Raw genomic sequence first — 17,386 nt, 5'->3', positions numbered from 1 at the left:
AGAAGCACAGCATCAGGTTTAATGAATCTTCAAAAATCGTTTAATGTTGATCCTAAGGAAACATTGGTTCTGCTTCTCCAACTGCCTTCTACTTTGCGTGGTCACTTACACCTGCGTAAAGTAAGCACAAAACACTAGCCACTGAGCAAGGTGGCATTTTAAACTCCTTTTATATGGGTATAAATGACCACACAAGGCATGAAGCTAGGTAGAAGCAGGCCTATTGTTATTACAGGTTTCACAAATACTAAAATTACATTGCACTTGGAAGGTTGCATTACAAGTTAGTGCAGTAACATTTCCAAAGGACGCGGTGCCCAGGAACTGGCACTTACATTGCAAGTCTCATGAGAATCAACCGGAACGTTCTAGCTGGACTACTCAGGGGTTTTATTTGTGAAGTGGAAGGCATTTTCTGGAGTCTGCCACAGAAATGAAATGATCAACTCCCTTTTTTCTGGGGCAAAGCCTGGATACACTGCATAAGGAGTTCGGGGGAGACACCTGGAATTCAACACAGAGAAGAGGACAACATAAGCTTGGAGGACACCGATACTTCAGATATGGACTGTGTAGTTGTGTTTGTTTCTGAGTAACTCCAGGAGCAAAATTTTGATTTGTTACTGAGTTTTAGTGGAGGGGCTATCTGCCATTCATATAATACATGTTTATAATACAGCTGTTAAAGTAAAGAGTAGTTGGACTCTCAGGCCATCAAGCCTTTGCGGTTGCACAGAAATGGACCAAATGGCGAACGATTGCTACAGCCGACTGTCTGGATAAGCGTTGAACAAGAAGAAGTGGATCATGCCCAAGCAATCTCCTTGGTTACACCCAGGCAACGCCACAAAAGTCAATGGCATTGCTTGCATATGAATAACTTACCTTTGAATCTACTGTTGTAATTTACACTTGTGCTATTCATGCTGCTGTATAACATGAAGAGCATGAAAAAAAAGCAAAATTTCAGCCTGATAGTTTCCAAAGGTAGTAGAAGTAGAAGAGCAAAGTCATTCTGGCATTGGTTCCTTCATCCACCTGAGCTTCCAACCGAACAGCACAAAATACATTGAGAAACCCTTTGGCGACTATGTTGGACTAGAGATGGCAAAGCTGGGAAGTGACTGAGGTAGGTGATATTATCACCTGGGACAGATCTCCTATTCTGGCACATTTCTCATCAGGAGATGACATTGCTCTGAGTAACATCAGTTTCTCCTCCTCATGGAGCCAACCCCTGGAAGTGAATGAGCACCGCTGTCAAGGGGTAGGGTGGGACTCAGTGTGGTGGTGCTAGCTCTGCTCTTGGATGTGCCCAGATCTGTCGATTTCCCTGGAGACCTCTGAACAACTGCACAATCCAAGGGCTATGCCACTCCATCCCTCCAAATGGCAGCTGCAAGCCCCTCCCCAGTGTCAGCAGGAGGAATATTGCCCTAAAAACATGCAGTTCACCATGCAAAGTGTTTTTAAATAGGTTTCTCTCTCTCTCGTTTGTGGGTTTCTCTAAGGTAGGGGTTAATAGGGCCTGTAATATGTACGGCATATTTGGAAACACTGTCAACAGTAATCTAAGCCAGTGGCCCTCAACCTTTCCAGACTACTGTACCCCTTTCAGGAGTCTGACTTGCCTTGCATACCCCCAGGTTTCACCTCAGTTAAAAACTACTTGCTTACAAAATCAGACATAAAAATACAGAAGTGTCACAGCACACTGTTACTGAAAAATTGCTGACTTTCTCATTTTACCATATAATTATAAAATAAATCAACTGGAATATAAATATTATACTTACATTTCAGTGTGTAGTGTATATAGAGCAGTATAAACAAGTCATTGTATGAAATTTTAGTTTGTACTGACTTCGGTTGTGCTTTTTATGTAGCCTGTTGTAAAACTAGGTAAATATCTAGATGAGTTGATGTACCCCCTGGAAGACCTCTGTGTACCCCCAGGGATAAGCATACCCCTGGCTGAGAACCACTGATCTAAGCCTGTCCTAGGTTAGCAGGCTGCTAGGCTGAAGGGTGCAGAAGAACCGCCCACGTCCATAGCCAATGGAGACAATGTGCCCCTTGAGCAAAACACCGGTCACAGTTCAATATTTCTCTACCATTTTAAGAACCCTGATCCTGCCAAATGCCTCCTGGAAGTTACACACTTTCACAGGAGCTGAGGTGCTCAGCATTAGAGGTGGCTCACAAAAGGGGAATCCATTTCTGAGAAAACATTGGTTTTTGGGGGAAATTTTTTTTTTACCCTAAGCAGGATGAAATGACAAATGTGAAAGTTTTGGTTTGTTGACTGACCTCAGAGACGGTTGTGTGTGAAGATGACAAAAGACGGCCTAGATACCAAAGAGCCTGGGTACTCAACCTCCCCAGCTCTGGGAGTCAGACAGGCACTGCCCATACTTGGAACTGGGGGGGAGCCCCCAGAAGTTGAGAACTCTGAGCATGAAGGTCCTTACTCTGCACTCTGCAGAGGATCAGATGTAAAGCCACTACTTTGTGGATATAACTTTTCAGCAGCAACTAGAGGTTTGTGTGTGTTATGATACTTATTACCTTGCGGAGGGATCTCTATAGAGCATCAAAGGACTTTCACAGATGGGGCCCAGTTACATGTGCAACTTGCACTGTTTCCCTGTATTGTTATTTGTGTGTTTTCTGGTCAGGTGAGTCATCCAGGTTGTGATTTGTGGGTTATGTGCTTGTGAAATCTTACGTAATTGTAATTCAATTGTTGTGCAGTTGACAGCTGCGTCATGTTTTTGTTGCATAAGATTTAAAAATGGAAAGCTCTTAAAAAATTATATCCTTGAGTCTAAAATGAGCTTGTTACGTATAAACAGAACCATAGTTTCATAGGAGGCAGCCCCGTGGTGGAAGATTATGGTCTAGTCCAGTTCTTGGCATAGGTTCTAGTTGTTTATTGTAAATTTTTGTGACTTTTCAAGTAGTTCTGCTAGGTGAATATTTTTAAAGATAAAGAAGAGATGACACCACCATTGTACACATGAACTGATGTGGTTTTACTGCATTTGCCCACATAGCTGAACATTCTGGTACCGAGTGCAGCTGCCAGTTTCATCTCTAATACCATTCCTTCTTTACATCTGTTTCAACAGTTTTCTTCCCTTTTCTCGATAACACTTCCATCCTATCTGCTGTTCCTGATCAGAATGCAGTTATTAAAAACACTCAGTTGATGCAAACGGTGGGTTGATACAACACACAGAATGGGGTGTAGATGTGTTTCACACAACAGAGAGCAGAATTAAGGGGGAAATGTTCCTTGGAGGCAAGACGCCTTTCCAATTGATAATGGGGAGGGAAATCAAATACGGTAACTGCTTTTCCTGGAGTATATTGCGACTGATCATTACTAACATCAGTTCATATTTAAGCAAAGACTTTTCATGATTTAAACTTCTGTTTGCATACAACTCTGAGTAGTGCATCTTAAAGTCATACATATTGATATAGAATGAAGAATGCATAATGTCTGCATAAAAAGATAAGCTGTATGACTATATATGAAGACAACAACTACAATTCTCACAGCACTGTCATTGGTTAATTTTAAAATATTCAAGCATTTATTTTAAAAAAGAGTAAAGCTGAACTTAAACTACACTACGAAAAAATTGTGTAACTGAATCAATGCTGACTCTTATTAATAAATTTTAAACTTTACCTTTTTTCATAACACTTTGTTAATTAATTGTTATTTTAAGTTCCAGTAACATGATCAGATTTCTGCTGCCTCTGGGCAATTGAGTTATGATCTGATCTCAAGCTCAAAGGGAAATGCTCAATTTTATTTTCCCCCAGTTGAATAAACAGTACCATGTATACTATCTCTTGTGTTAGAATAGTGTTGTCTTCACATAAGACTCAAATAATGGTATTAGTCATTCATTTCCTTGTACACATACACCCTATTGCGTGTTGACAGGTTTATAAGGATGCAGTGGCGGCCGTGGGTGCTGGGAAGCTCCTAGACGACAGCCTTTGAATCCTTGCAGTCCTGAGCAATGGTGCCTGAGTTAGTCTGTTTATTGTCTGCTTTCTCTCCCAGATGCTTGACTTGTCTGAAAGATTAATACATTAACAAGAGCGGTAAGGTCCAGGGTTGCACATCTTTAAGACATGTTTATTAGCAGATGGCACATGAGAGTCAAAGGTCACCATGAAAGGTGACATTTTAAAGTGAAACAACAATATTTATGTTCAGATACTATGCTGATGAGATCATGTGGAAAATGTTTCTGATTAAATCAGTTTTATAAATAGGCACAGTATATCTATTGAAAATTCCAAATGCCACTTATATTTATAGTCTATCTCTTACGCTGCTATTTGGTAACTTAACACTACTTTGTTCCTTGAGCTACGTTAAAAGTTGGAAAAATGTACTGGTTTTTACAAACAATCCTATTTTCTTTCAAAATAATTAATTTTAAAAAATCCACTATGAAACTTACATCTAGTGTATATTCCTCAAAGCTAAAATTCCAGATCAGTGTTCTTAAGGACTGAAAGAAATTCTGCTTTACTTTCAAATTCTTTAGGATAAAATTGACATTACATACATAAACACTGATTGGCAGAAAGCTACTTAAATGCAACATCATGCACTGCAACCTGTTTGACTAAAGGCAAGATCGATCGCTAAAATAAAATGTCCAGTTACTCATGTTAGGCTAATTACGTGATAATCATACAATTAAAATGAAAAACTTTGCAAGAGAAGGCTGGCTGCATCATTACTAGTTAGTAAACACTACAACTAGTACTAAAAGTGAAATGCATTTTATGTGAGCAAATTGTCAAATTATATGTGAATTCTAGAGGAAATGAACTACCCTTTTTGCTAAGTTCTAAAAGGGCAATTAAGCTTTTAATTAACATTGTTTCTATGGCACAGCACACAGGCATTAAAATATAAAAGACTAAATGACACTTACTTTTCAAGTGTTCCATTTTCAACCTTCATAGCCCCTTCCACTGGATCCAGTTCTTGTTCCGAAAACTGTTTCAAGGCACTTAAAGCTGCCTGAATAAAAAATGAGTTGTCAACTACTAGTACTGTAATGATATAATGAAGACAGTCACTAATGACAGTTCTTTTTAAATGCACCTCTTGTATATTGAGGCAAATTAAGTTAGGATGGTAGTAAAGAGTCTATAGTACAATGCCATGATAAAGAGCTGGTTTGTGAGCAAAGAATGATATATTCACCTCTCCATGCATATGAGTAACTCCCATTAAGGATTAATGAAAGTTGTGTTACTAGCATTAAGGAGAGACTATGCCCATTAGAATTCTCACTTCTCTATGACGCCTTCCCAGCCTCCCTTAGTGTGTTTATGGAGCTGACACTTCCCTTTGGTCCTGAGGAGGGAATCTTAGGTCAGTAATTCTTGCAAGACTCATAGACTGTAAGGTCAGAAGGGACCATCATGATCATATAGTCCAGTGGTTCTCAGCCCATGGGCCGCATGTGGCCCAATTAGAACACAGCGGCAGTCTAGCTGTGCGCTAAAAAGAAAATTAAAAATTCTCTGATTGGGCCTGGCAAAGGATGGGGCCATTTGGAGCACTCTTGGCAGCAGCTGGGGAGGTGAGTGCAGCAGGGGGACAGTGTGCAGGAGAGTGGGTCTCTGGGCAGTGAGGGGGTAGAGGGAGAAGGGCAGCATAGGACCAGGGACTAGGGGTGTGGAGGGGGGGCTGCTGCAGCACCCCCAAGTTTTACTTGGGGGCTCTGCTCCTGGCCCTGCGCCACGGGATGTGTTGGGGGGAGCTCCGGGCATAGGGGTTTGTGGGGGGGATTAGCGGGGCCGGACTCTGGGCAAGGGGACGGTGCGGTGCATGGTACAGATCTGCCCCCGAGGGGAAGGGGCAGGCTGGCAGTGCAAGGCTGGGCAGGCCAGTGTGTCTGGCGCAGTGGTTCTCAGCCTGCAGCCCACAATGGTAAATAGGTTGAGAATAACTGATCTAGTCTGACCTCCTGCACATTGCAGGCCACAGAACCTCACCCACCCACTCCTGTAATAGACCCCATACCCTCTGGCTGAGTTCCTGGAGTCCTCAAAAATCATGATTTAAAGACTTCAAGTTACAGAGAATCCGAGAGATGTGGGTCGTGTAACGTAATAAAAAGGAGGAACACTGACGGGGTGGTGGTGGAGGAAGATGCCTACATCCCAATGGCTAGATCTAGAATAGCACTGTGGGTGGCGCTGATAATATTTTATACATGGGTCAATGAAAGACACTGAGAAGGTACTTGAGCCTATACTGGATGACGGGAAGGCAACAGGAATGGAACAATATTACAATTTATAGGACTTAAATTTATTTGTGTAAGTGCATTCTTTATTCCTTTACTTCTGTCTCCTCCCCTACATCTGCTTCAGTTTGCTAGGTAAATCCCTCTTCTCTCTGCTGACTGCTCTGGCAACTGAGAGGAATGATTAATTTCCCATGATTAATTAGCAGGAATTGATTATGAAATTTTCAGATACTACATATCTCACCCTCAGAACACACCTATTATAACAAACAAGTTGCCACCTGTTTTGTCTTAAAGTTGAAATGCAAAGCTAACCTGAAAAACAGATTTCATTATCTCAATGTCCCTAATAATCAAGCTGCATCAGGCATTGAGCATATAAAAAGTTTTAACCATCTTTTTAAAATTCTGTTTCTTTTCTCTGAGACTTTCTCAGAACGTCCTGGTTCACAGAAGGTATCCAAGAATGTGACATCACAAATATCAGAACTCTCAATGCAATCTATACCTAATGTCATATGCTGGGAAGCCTTCAGTGACCCAAGAAGTGCCAAGAGGATTTCAGAAAAGATTTCAGAAAACAAAATTAATAGGGCTGTCAAGTGATTAAAAAAATTAATCGTGATTAATCATGCAATTTTTAAAAATCATAATTAATCACGCCTTTAAACAATAATAGAATACTATTTATTTAAATAATTGTGGATGTTTTCTACATTTTCTAATATATTGATTTCAATTACAACACAGAATACAAAGTGTACCGTGCTCACTTGATATTTATTTTTGATTACAAGTATTTGTACTGTAAAAAACCAAAAGAAATAATATTTTTCAATTCACCTAATACAAGTACTGTACTGCAATCTCTTTATCATGAAAGTTGAACTCAAATGTAGAATTATGTAAAAAAAAACAACCCCTGCATTCAAAAATAAAACATTGTAAAATTTTAGAGCCTGCACGTCCACTCAATCCTACTTCTTGTTCAGCCAATCGCTCAGACAAACAAGTTTGGTTACATTTGCAGGAGATAATGCTGCCCACTTCTTGTTCACAATGTTACCTGAAAGTGAGAACAGGCATTCTCATGGCACTGTTGTAGCCCGCATTGCAAGATATTTACATGCCAGATGCACTAAAGATTCATATGTCCCTTCATGCTTTAACCACCATTCCAGGGGACATGCATCCATGCTAATGATGGGTTCTGCTCGATAAGAATCCAAAGCAGTGCAGACCGACGCATGTTCCTTTTCATTATCTGAGCCCTAGTCTACACTACGGGGTTAGGTCGAATTTAGCCGCATTAGGTTGACTGAAAAATGACTGCATCCACACAACCAACCCTGTTCCGTCGACCTAAAGGGCTCTTAAAATCGACTTCTGTATTCCTCCCCGACGAGGGGAGTAGCGCTAAACCTAACCTTGCTGGGTCGAATTTTGGGTAGTGTGGATGCAAATCAACAGTATTGGCCTCTGGGAGCTATCCCAGTGTGCTCCATTGTGACTGCTCTGGACAGCACTTTGAACTCCGATGCACTAGCCAGGTACACAGGAAAAGTCCAGGGAACTTTTGAATTTCACTTCCTGTTTGGTCAGTGTGGCGAACTCAGCAGCACAGGTGACCCCCCGTCCCCCCAGAATCGTAGAACATAGAATGTTTCTACGTTCCCCCTATCATCTCCGTCCCTGAGGTTATCGCAGATTAGAAGGCGAAAAAAACGCACTCGCGATGACATGTTTTCTGAGCTCATGGAGTCCTCCCGCACTGATAGGGCACAGCTTAATGCATGTAGGCATTCAGTGGCAGAGGCCAGGAAAGGGAGGCAAGACGCGATGCTGAGGCTAATGGGGGAGCAAACGGACATGATGAAGTGTCTGTTGGGGGAGCAAACGGACATGATGAAGCATCTGTTGGAGCTGCAGGAAAGCCAACAAGAGCACAGACCCCTGCTGCATCCACTGTATAACCGCCTACCCTCCTCCCCATGTTCCATAGCCTCCTCACCCAGATGCCCAAGAACGTGGGGGGGGGGAAGGCTCCGGGCACCCAGCCACTCCACTCCAGGGGATGGCCCAAGCAACAGAAGGCTGTCATTCAAACAGTTTTATTTTTAGTGTGGCTACAGTAAGCAATGTGGCCTTGTCCTTCCCTCTTCCCCCACCCCACCCAGGCTACCTTGTCCATTATCTCATTTTTTTTAATTAATAAAGAAAGAATGCATGTTTTCAAAACAATAGTTACTTTATTTCGAAGGGGGGAGGGTGGTTGGCTTACAGGGAATTAAGATCAACAAAGGGGGCGGGTTTGCATCAAGGAGAAACACACACAACTGTCACACGCAGCCTGGCCAGTCATGAAACTGGTTTACAAAGCTTCTCTGATGCGCAGCGCACCTTGTTGTGCTCTTCTAATTGCCCTGGTGTCTGGCGGCTCAAAATTGGATGCCAGGAGATTTGCCTCAACCTCCCACCCCACCATAAACATCTCCCCCTTACCCTCACAGATATTATAGAGCACAGAGCAAGCAGCAGTAACAATAGGAATGTTGGTTGCGCTGAGGTCTGACGAACAGCGCCAGCAAGCTTTTAAACATCCAAAGGCACATTCTACCACCATTCAGCACTTGCTCAGCTTATAGTTGAATTGCTCCTTACTAATGTCCAGGCTTCACGAGCCACGGGAGCAAGGGGAAGGCTGGGGTAGGTGCGACTGCGTGGTGCTACTGGCTGGGAGAGCAGCCTGAGGCAGAAGCCTCTAGCTTGCAGGAGAGCAGAGTTGCAGCGGAAGCGGTGGAGCCATAAACCATGCCCTGGAGGTTGCTAGGACCCAGGCAGGAAAGATGTTCCCAGAACCCCAGGCCGAGCTATATGTCCGATGAGGACGGCTACCAATCCTACTGCACCATCTGCTGCAGAGTAGCAAGAGAGCAGAGTTGCAGCGGAAGCGGTGGAGCCGTACACCATGGACAAGGACGGCTAGCAGTCCTACTGCACCGTCTGCTGCGAAGGCATCCAGGAGCTGCTGCTCTGTGGCAATGCCAGCTGCTGCAGGTGCTCCTGTGTCGAATGCTTGGAGGTCCTGGTAGGGCAAGGTACCTCGGCCAAGGCAAAAGAGCAAGAGCCCTGGAGCCGTTACTTGTGTCAACCACAGAAGTGCTATGGGGTGTTACAGCGCCAACCAGACTGGAATGTACGGCTGCAAGACTTCTTCACCAGCAACGAAGGACAGGAATATGATGCACCTCAAATCTAAAAAGGCCCGCACATTTCCCAGAGTCACTACCCTTGATAACAGAATGTCAATGATTGCATTGGCTACTTGGATCACAGCAGCCCCTACAGTAGACTTGCCCACAACAGCAGCGGTGAGGGTGAGCTGAGCGGGCTCCATGCTTGCCGTGGTATGGCGTCTGCATGGGTAACCCAGGAAAAAAGGCACGAAACGATTGTCTGTTGTTGCTTTCACGGAGGGAGAGGCGACTGACAACATGTACCCAAAACCACCCATGAAAATGTTTTTGCCTCATCAGGCATTGGGAACTTAACCCAGAATTCCAATGGGCGGTGGAGACTGCGGGAACTGTGGGATAGCTACCCCACAGTGCGCCGCTTCGTAAGTCGATGCTAGCCACGGTAGTGAGGACACACTCTGCCGACTTAATGCGCTTAGTGTGGACATACGCAATGACTGTATAAAATCGAATTCTAAAAATTGACTTCTATAAAATCGACCTAATTTCATAGTGTAGACATACCCTGAGTCAGATGCCACCAGCAGAAGGTTGATTTTCCTTTTTGGTGTTCTGGGTTTTGTAGTTTCTGCATCGGAATGTTGCTCTTTTAAGACTTCTGAAAGCATGCTCCACACCTCGTCCCTCTCAGATTTTGGAAGGCACTTCAGATTCTTAAACCTTGTGTCGAGTGCTCTTGGTATCTTAAAAAAATCTCACCTTGGTACCTTCTTTGCATTTTGTCAAATCTGCAGTGAAAGTGTTCTTAAAATGAACATGTCTGGGTCATCATCCAAGACTGCTATAACATGAAATATATGGCAGAATGAGGATAAAACAGAGCAGGGAATATACAATTATCTCCCAAGTTCAGTCACAAATGTAATTAGTGCATTATTTTTTTAACGAGCGTTATCAGCATGGAACCATGTTCTCTGGAATGGTGGCCAAAGCATGAAGGGACATACGAATGTTTAGCATATCTGGCATGTAAATACTTTGAAATGCCAGCTACAAAAGTGCCATGCAAATGCCTGTTCTCACTTTCAGGTGACATTGTAAAGAAGAAGAGGGCAGCATTATCTCCTTTAAATGTAAACAAATTTGTCTTAGCAATTGGCTGAACAAGAAGTAGGACTGAGTGGACTTGTAGGCTCTGAAGTTTTACATTATTTTGTTTTTGACTGCAGTTATGTAACAAAAAAAATCTACATTTGTAAGTTGCACTTTCATGACATAGAGATTGCACTACAGTACTTGTATGAGATAAACTGAAAAACACTATTTCTTTTGTTTATCATTTTTACAGTGCACATATCTGTAATCAAAAATAATATATACTTTGATTTGTTACAACAGTGTACAATGTAAAAAATGTATGAATATGTAGAAAATGTATGAAAATGTAGAAAAACATCCAAAATATTTAATAAATTTCAATTGGTATTCTATTGTTTAACAGTGTGATTAAAACTGTGATTAATCATGATTAATTTTTTTAATCACAATTAATTTTTTGGTTAATCGCTTGAGTTAACTGCAATTAATCCACAGCTCTAAAAATTAACACACATTTTGGTGTCAAAAGCTCCCCTATGTTAGTGGGGACATTCAACAAGAAGAACTAGGCTGAATTTATTTTTTGCTCCGTAATTCACCTTTATCCTGAAACTTTCCATTCCTCAAGGACAAACCCCAGAATAAACATTTAGAAACTGGAGAGTTCAGTGAAGTTTCTTTATTCCTACTTGTCAACATAAACAGGTTCTCTGTATGCTTTTATCTGAATTTTCAGTTCCTGTTGGACCAGAGACACAGCCATCACCCCAAGAATCACACACAGGCTACTGTTGTAACAAAATGCTGGATCTGCTTTCACAATTAAAGTGATAGTTATTCCTGGATTCTCTCCGTGGTGCCTTCCCTTGAAATGTATGTTAACATAATTTAAATATTGCTAGACAACCTGTATCCGGGCCAGCTGAATAGCACCACAAGGATTGTGATGCTGCATTATATTAATGGTCTATCCATTCCAATATCCTATTTCTGACAATGAACAGTACCTAAAGCTTTCAGAAGACAGCACAAGAAACTTCATAATGGGCAAGCATGGAGTAACTTGACCCTCGGAGAAGTTTCTTCCTAATTCCGGGCAGTTGGTAGTTGGATTATATCAAGAAGCATGAGGGTTTGCACGTTTTTATCTTATAAATGCAATTATGGATTTATTATTATCCATATAAATATCTGAACCTTTAAAAATATCCTGCTAAACTTGCGTTTATCAGCATTACCAACATGCCCCCCTTGCCCTGCCACCCACTCCTTCTTGACTTCCAATGTATTAACACTGATAACTTCTTGTCTGCTCTCGGCCCCCTCCTCCATTGACGTGGTTGTTGATTCTCTCCATTCTACAGTCTTCACCACCCACAACTCCTTTGTTACTGTCTCCCATCACATAGTCTGCCTTACCAAAGCCCAGCACTGGATCAACCCAAGTATCTGCTTCCTCTGTTCCACCTCTAGCAACTCTAGGAAAGCCATATGATCATGCAATCTTCCTCCACAACAAATTTGTTCTCTTACTGCTGCAGTTCTGCTATTTTCCTAGCCAAGCAGCTTTATTTTTCCACCTGTACTGACATGCCCTATTGCCTCCCCTCCCTTCTCCTCCGACAACAAGATTTCTTATTTAATCTCCTCTAACTCCTCCATATGCTCCAGTGGATACCCCTCCCCATCCCATTCTGCTTTGTCTCTCTTGTCCCCACTCTCCCTTATCCTTCTCCACAGGCTCCTTCCCCTCACAATACAAGCATGCTTTAATCTCCTCCATCATAAAATCAAAATTCTACCCTTGACTCCCACCTGCCTCTCCAAATACTGCCAAGCTTATTGAACACAGCATGTACAACTGCTGCCTTGAGTTCCTCTCCTCCAACTTCATTCTTTACCCTCGTTAAACCACCTTCCCAACCTTGAAACTGCTCTCTTTAAAGTCTCAAGTGACCTCTATTCCATCTTTGTTCTCCTTGAGCTCTCAGAGGCCTTTGACACCACTGACCCACTTGCTACTTCTTAAATTTCAGTTTTCCATTGGCTTTTGAGACTCTGTTCTCTCATGTTGCTCTTTCTGTGGACTGTTGAGTGGGTCCTCTTCTCCTCTTTCTAGTGGGTATTCCTCAAGGCCCAGTCTTTGGCTCCCTATTCTTCTCTTGATACCTTTTCTTTCAGAGATCTTAACCACAAGTATGGCTTCAAATACCATCTTTACGCTGACTACTCACAAATATACCTCTCCATTAAAGGTTTGCCTCTTTCCATTCAATCTCAGATCTTCATCTATCTTTCTGACATCTCCATATGGATGTCCAGCTGGCAACATGGCCAAAACTGAGCTTTTGAACTCCAACCCAAAAGCCTTCCTATTTTTCCTTCACTTTGAATAATTCCACCATTCAGTCACTCAAATCAGTTATTTCCCTCTTATAAATCTCTGCACATCCAAACCATGTCCAAGTCTCACTGCTTCTATCTACATAATATTTCTAAGATTTGTCCTATTCTATCTATCCAGACTACCAGGCGCTCATCATCTCACACCTCAATTTATTTCCTCTCTAGCACTGAAGCCAGCCACACTGCCTCCCTCGGATCAATTCAAAATGCTGATGCTAGGATAGTCTTCCTGACACTGGCATTCTGACCACATCCACCCCCTTTGCTGTTTCCTTCCAGTGGCTCCCTGTCTTCCACTGCATGAAACACAATCTCCTTGTCTTTGTCTTCAAGGCCCATCATTCTTCAGCCCCACCCTATAAGATCTATGAGTTCTCAACCTTTACCTTTTCTCTACCAATAATGCCAGCTGTGATTTTCTGATTAGCTGCTTGTCCTTCAGTCACCTCTATGCTTTCTCCTATGCCACCTCCTATGCATGGGGAAAAACTCACTGTTATAATTTGTAAAGCCATCACCTTATTCTCATTAAGACATCTGTTGTGTGCCTACAAAATCAATACTGTCTGGCATTGGTTAGGGCAGTGGCAAGCTGAGACTTCTGCTTTTCTGTTACCTCATCCCCATTTGTCTGTTTTATCCATCTGTTGCTTCCTGTCTGATTCCAAGATTGTAAATTCTCTGGGGCAGGAACTGTTGTTTTGTTTTAACTTGTCTGTATAGTGCAGGGTGGATTGATTTAAATCAGCAGACAGGAAACCTTGATTTAAATAATCAATTTTTAACTTGTTTTCAATTGGTCCTTATTAGGTATTTTCCTAAAGAAAGGTTGGTTCTCACTGGTTGGTAACCATTTAAAAATGTTGATTTGCAACTAAATATAGTCTTTATACTAAATTTGTTACTATTCTTTGCTAACCATACATATTTAAGCAATTGTATATCTTAGCATGCATTGATTCACGTTGTTTATTTTTACATTTTTATTATGTTAGGAAATGATGCATTTCTTATTTACTGCATGATTACTTTTTTTTAGTTATGATTTGCATCAAGCTCTATTTGGATGGACATTGCAATTCAATTAAAAATGCACAAAAAGCACTTTAAAATTGTTTCCTACATAAAACAACCTTAAATGTTCTGGATACTTTTTTATATAAGTTTATCAAAACACGTTTTGCATTGAAAACCAGCTGGTTTATTAAACAACGGAAGGATTATCTGTAATTACTCAATTGAATTGATTGTTTCTGATCACCATGTCTTTAAAGACTTTTGAACCAGTAGATTTCATTCTCACCTCTAGTTTGTATTTGTAGATTGGAAGAGGAAAACAAGCTTTTCGGCAATTTCAACTCTCAATCAGTTTCTTAACTTTCAGTGAACTAGCCATTAAACTGTACTAGTTGAATAAACTGAAATGAAGAAAATGTTCTTTCTGTACCTGCAAAAAGCTGCCAAATGCTGATTTAGCACTTCAACAAACTGGTTCCAGGTGCTTATTCAGTGATTTCCACCAGTTCAGTGGTTTGACTTTCTTTAAAGCTTTGGCAGCAAATATGTACTGCTTAATATATTCTAAATTAAATGTAGCCTGTATTAAACATAATTAATGATTTTAGTATTATAGTGAGTTTCGTTTTTTAACATAGGTTATCAGAATTTTAAATAGGTTTATTTCTAAGAAGTGAAATGTATTAATTTAAATAGAAAAGCTGATTTAAATAAAAATTAATATTTTAATTTACAATTTTTTCTTCTTTTTATCATACTGCTGTATGTCCTAGCACAATGGAGCCCTGATACTTCATTGGGGCTTATAGGTGATATTATATAAATTAATAAGCATCCAGCCTCTATCTTGTAGAAGTGAGTTCACAGGTTAATTATGTGCTGTTACCTTCAGAAAAACTCAAGGAGGATGGCTGAGGTCTCAAGGGACTGGAGAAGGGAGTTACTGATCTTTAAAAAAGGGAATGAAGAGGACCCGGAGAATTATAGACCAGTCATCCTAACTTTGGTACCTGGAAAGATACTGGAACAAATTATTAAACAATCAGTTTGTAAGTATCTGGAGGATAATCGGGTTATAAGGAATAGCCAGCATGGATTTGTCAAGAACAAATCATGGCAACTGACCTAATTTCCTTCTTTGACCAGGTTAATGGCCTAGTGGATAGGAAGATGTGATATATCCTGATTTCAGTAAGACTTTTGATGCAATCTCACTTGACATTCTCAAAAGCAAATGAGAGAAATGTGGTCTAGATGAAATTGCTATTAGGTGAGTGCACAACTGGCAGAAAGACCATACTCAGAGTAGTTATCTATGGTTTGTTCCAACCAAGAGGGTGTAGTTAGTGAGGTCCCATAGCGGTCAGTCCTGAGTCTAGTACTATTCAATATTTTCATTAATCATTTGGTGAATGGAGTGGAGAATCTGCTTATAAAACTTGCGGATGACACCAAGCTGGGAGGATTGCAAGCACTTTGAGGACAGGATTAGAATTTAAAATGACCTTGACACACAGGAGAATTGGTCTGAAATCAGCAAGATGAAATTCAGTCAAGACAAGTATTCACTTAGGAAGGAATAATTCTGGGGTGTATTAACAAGAGTGTTGTATGTAAGACATGGGTGGTAACTATTCCATACTACTTGGTACTGGTGAAGCCTCAGCTGGAGTACTGTGTCCAATTCTCGGTGCCACACTTCAAGAAAGATGTAGACAAACTGGAGTGAGTCCAGAGGAGAGCAACAAAAATGATCAAAGGTTTAGAAAACCTGACCTATGAGGAAAGATTAAAAAAACTGGGCATGTTTAGTCTTGAGAAAAGAAGATGGAGGGGGGACCTGATAACAATCTTCAAATATGTTATGGGCTGGTATAAAGAAGACTATGATCAATTGTTCTCCATGTCCATTGAAGGTAGGGCAAGTAGTAATGGACTTAATCTGCAGTAAGGGAGATTTAAGTTAGATATTAGGAAAAACTTTCTAACTATAAAGGTTGTTAAGTTCTGGAATGGGCTTCCAAGGAAGGTTGTGGAATCCTCATCACTGGAGGTTTTTAAAACAGATTGGACAAACAGCTGTCAGGGATGGTCTAGGTATACTTGGTCCTGCCTCAGTGCAGGGGGTCAGACTTGATGACCTCTCAAGGTCCCTTTCAGCCTTGCATTTTTATGATTCTATGAACTAAAAGTCATTGAAAACACTTGTCAAGAGCCAAAATGGGCCTATACAGACTTCTTTTTAAATTAATTGTTAAAATTATCGAGATCAGAATAAATTTTCTTTGTTACATATCTACTATTGTTTTACTTGTCTAACTGCCTACTGTGGAGATATGCTAAGGAGGATGAAAAGTTGTAGAGTAGCTTCAACAAGTATTTCTTTAATCTTTGCTGAAACCCTATTTTGGAACGTCTTAGAGGAATATTATCCTGGATCTCACAATAGAGTCTGTAAGAACATCTCTTTTCCTTTTTCTTTGGCAGTGGAAGAATATCACTGCAAAAATAAACTGTGCTGAATGAAGGCGCTGGTCTTTACTACCCTGATGTCAAGGATGGAAACATGGGACATTTTTATCTGATTTATATAGGGAAAATCCTCAGTAAGATACCATTCAATGTTAAATACTATTTACAAAACCTTACAAAACTTTAAAAAGAAATCTTGATGCTTATTTTGTGAAAGCAATCCAATTAGTCTCACTTGTCTTGTAACATTGAGAACAGAGGTGCGTGCACACATACTTCTCACAGAGACCTAAACATGGAAGAAAGGGAAGAAAGGTAAGCAGCAGGATACGGACCCTGGACTTCAGGAAAGCAGACTTCGACTCCCTCAGGGAACAGATGGCCAGGATCCCCTGGGGGACTAACATGAAGGGGAAGGGAGTCCAGGAGAGCTGGCTGTATTTCAAGGAATCCCTGTTGAGGTTACAGGGACAAACCATCCCGATGAGTCGAAAGAATAGTAAATATGGCAGGCGACCAGCTTGGCTTAATGGTGAAATCCTAGCGGATCTTAAACATAAAAAAGAAGCTTACAAGAAGTGGAAGGTTGGACATATGACCAGGGAAGAGTATAAAAATATTGCTCGGGCATGTAGGAAAGATATCAGGAGGGCCAAATCGCACCTGGAGCTGCAGCTAGCAAGAGATGTCAAGAGTAACAAGAAGGGTTTCTTCAGGTATGTTGGCAACAAGAAGAAAGCCAAGGAAAGTGTGGGCCCCTTACTGAATGAGGGAGGCAACCTAGTGACAGAGGATGTGGAAAAAGCTAATGTACTCAATGCTTTTTTTGCCTCTGTTTTCACTAACAAGGTCAGCTCCCAGACTGCTGCGCTGGGCATCACAAAATGGGGAAGA

The 17,386-nt window shown here is 41.2% G+C and overlaps 1 protein-coding gene across 24 annotated transcripts in view; it reads right to left on the bottom strand.

The window, feature by feature from the left end:
- Positions 1-204: 204 nt before the first annotated feature.
- The window catches only part of STAU2 (staufen double-stranded RNA binding protein 2), a 231,633-nt gene continuing 214,451 nt past the window's right edge, over positions 205-17,386 (bottom strand). For 11 of the 24 annotated variants that reach the window (XM_043539463.1, XM_037892434.2, XM_037892432.2 and 8 more), the window contains 2 exons: positions 4,974-5,062; positions 2,905-4,097 (listed from right to left, as the gene is read on the bottom strand). In XM_043539463.1, the coding sequence (XP_043395398.1) occupies positions 4,004-4,097; positions 4,974-5,062 (183 nt within the window). In that variant the 3' untranslated portion in view covers positions 2,905-4,003. Of the gene's footprint in view, positions 4,098-4,973; positions 5,063-13,448; positions 13,476-17,386 lie in introns of those variants that run through there. The other 13 variants (XM_043539469.1, XM_043539470.1, XM_043539475.1 and 10 more) reach the window with 6 other exon arrangements.

This window comes from Chelonia mydas, chromosome 2, assembly GCF_015237465.2.
Source record: "Chelonia mydas isolate rCheMyd1 chromosome 2, rCheMyd1.pri.v2, whole genome shotgun sequence".
In the NCBI taxonomy this organism is placed as follows: domain Eukaryota; kingdom Metazoa; phylum Chordata; order Testudines; family Cheloniidae; genus Chelonia; species Chelonia mydas.
Note: the sequence above shows the minus strand (reverse complement) of the source record. Positions and strands in the feature narration are given on the sequence as shown.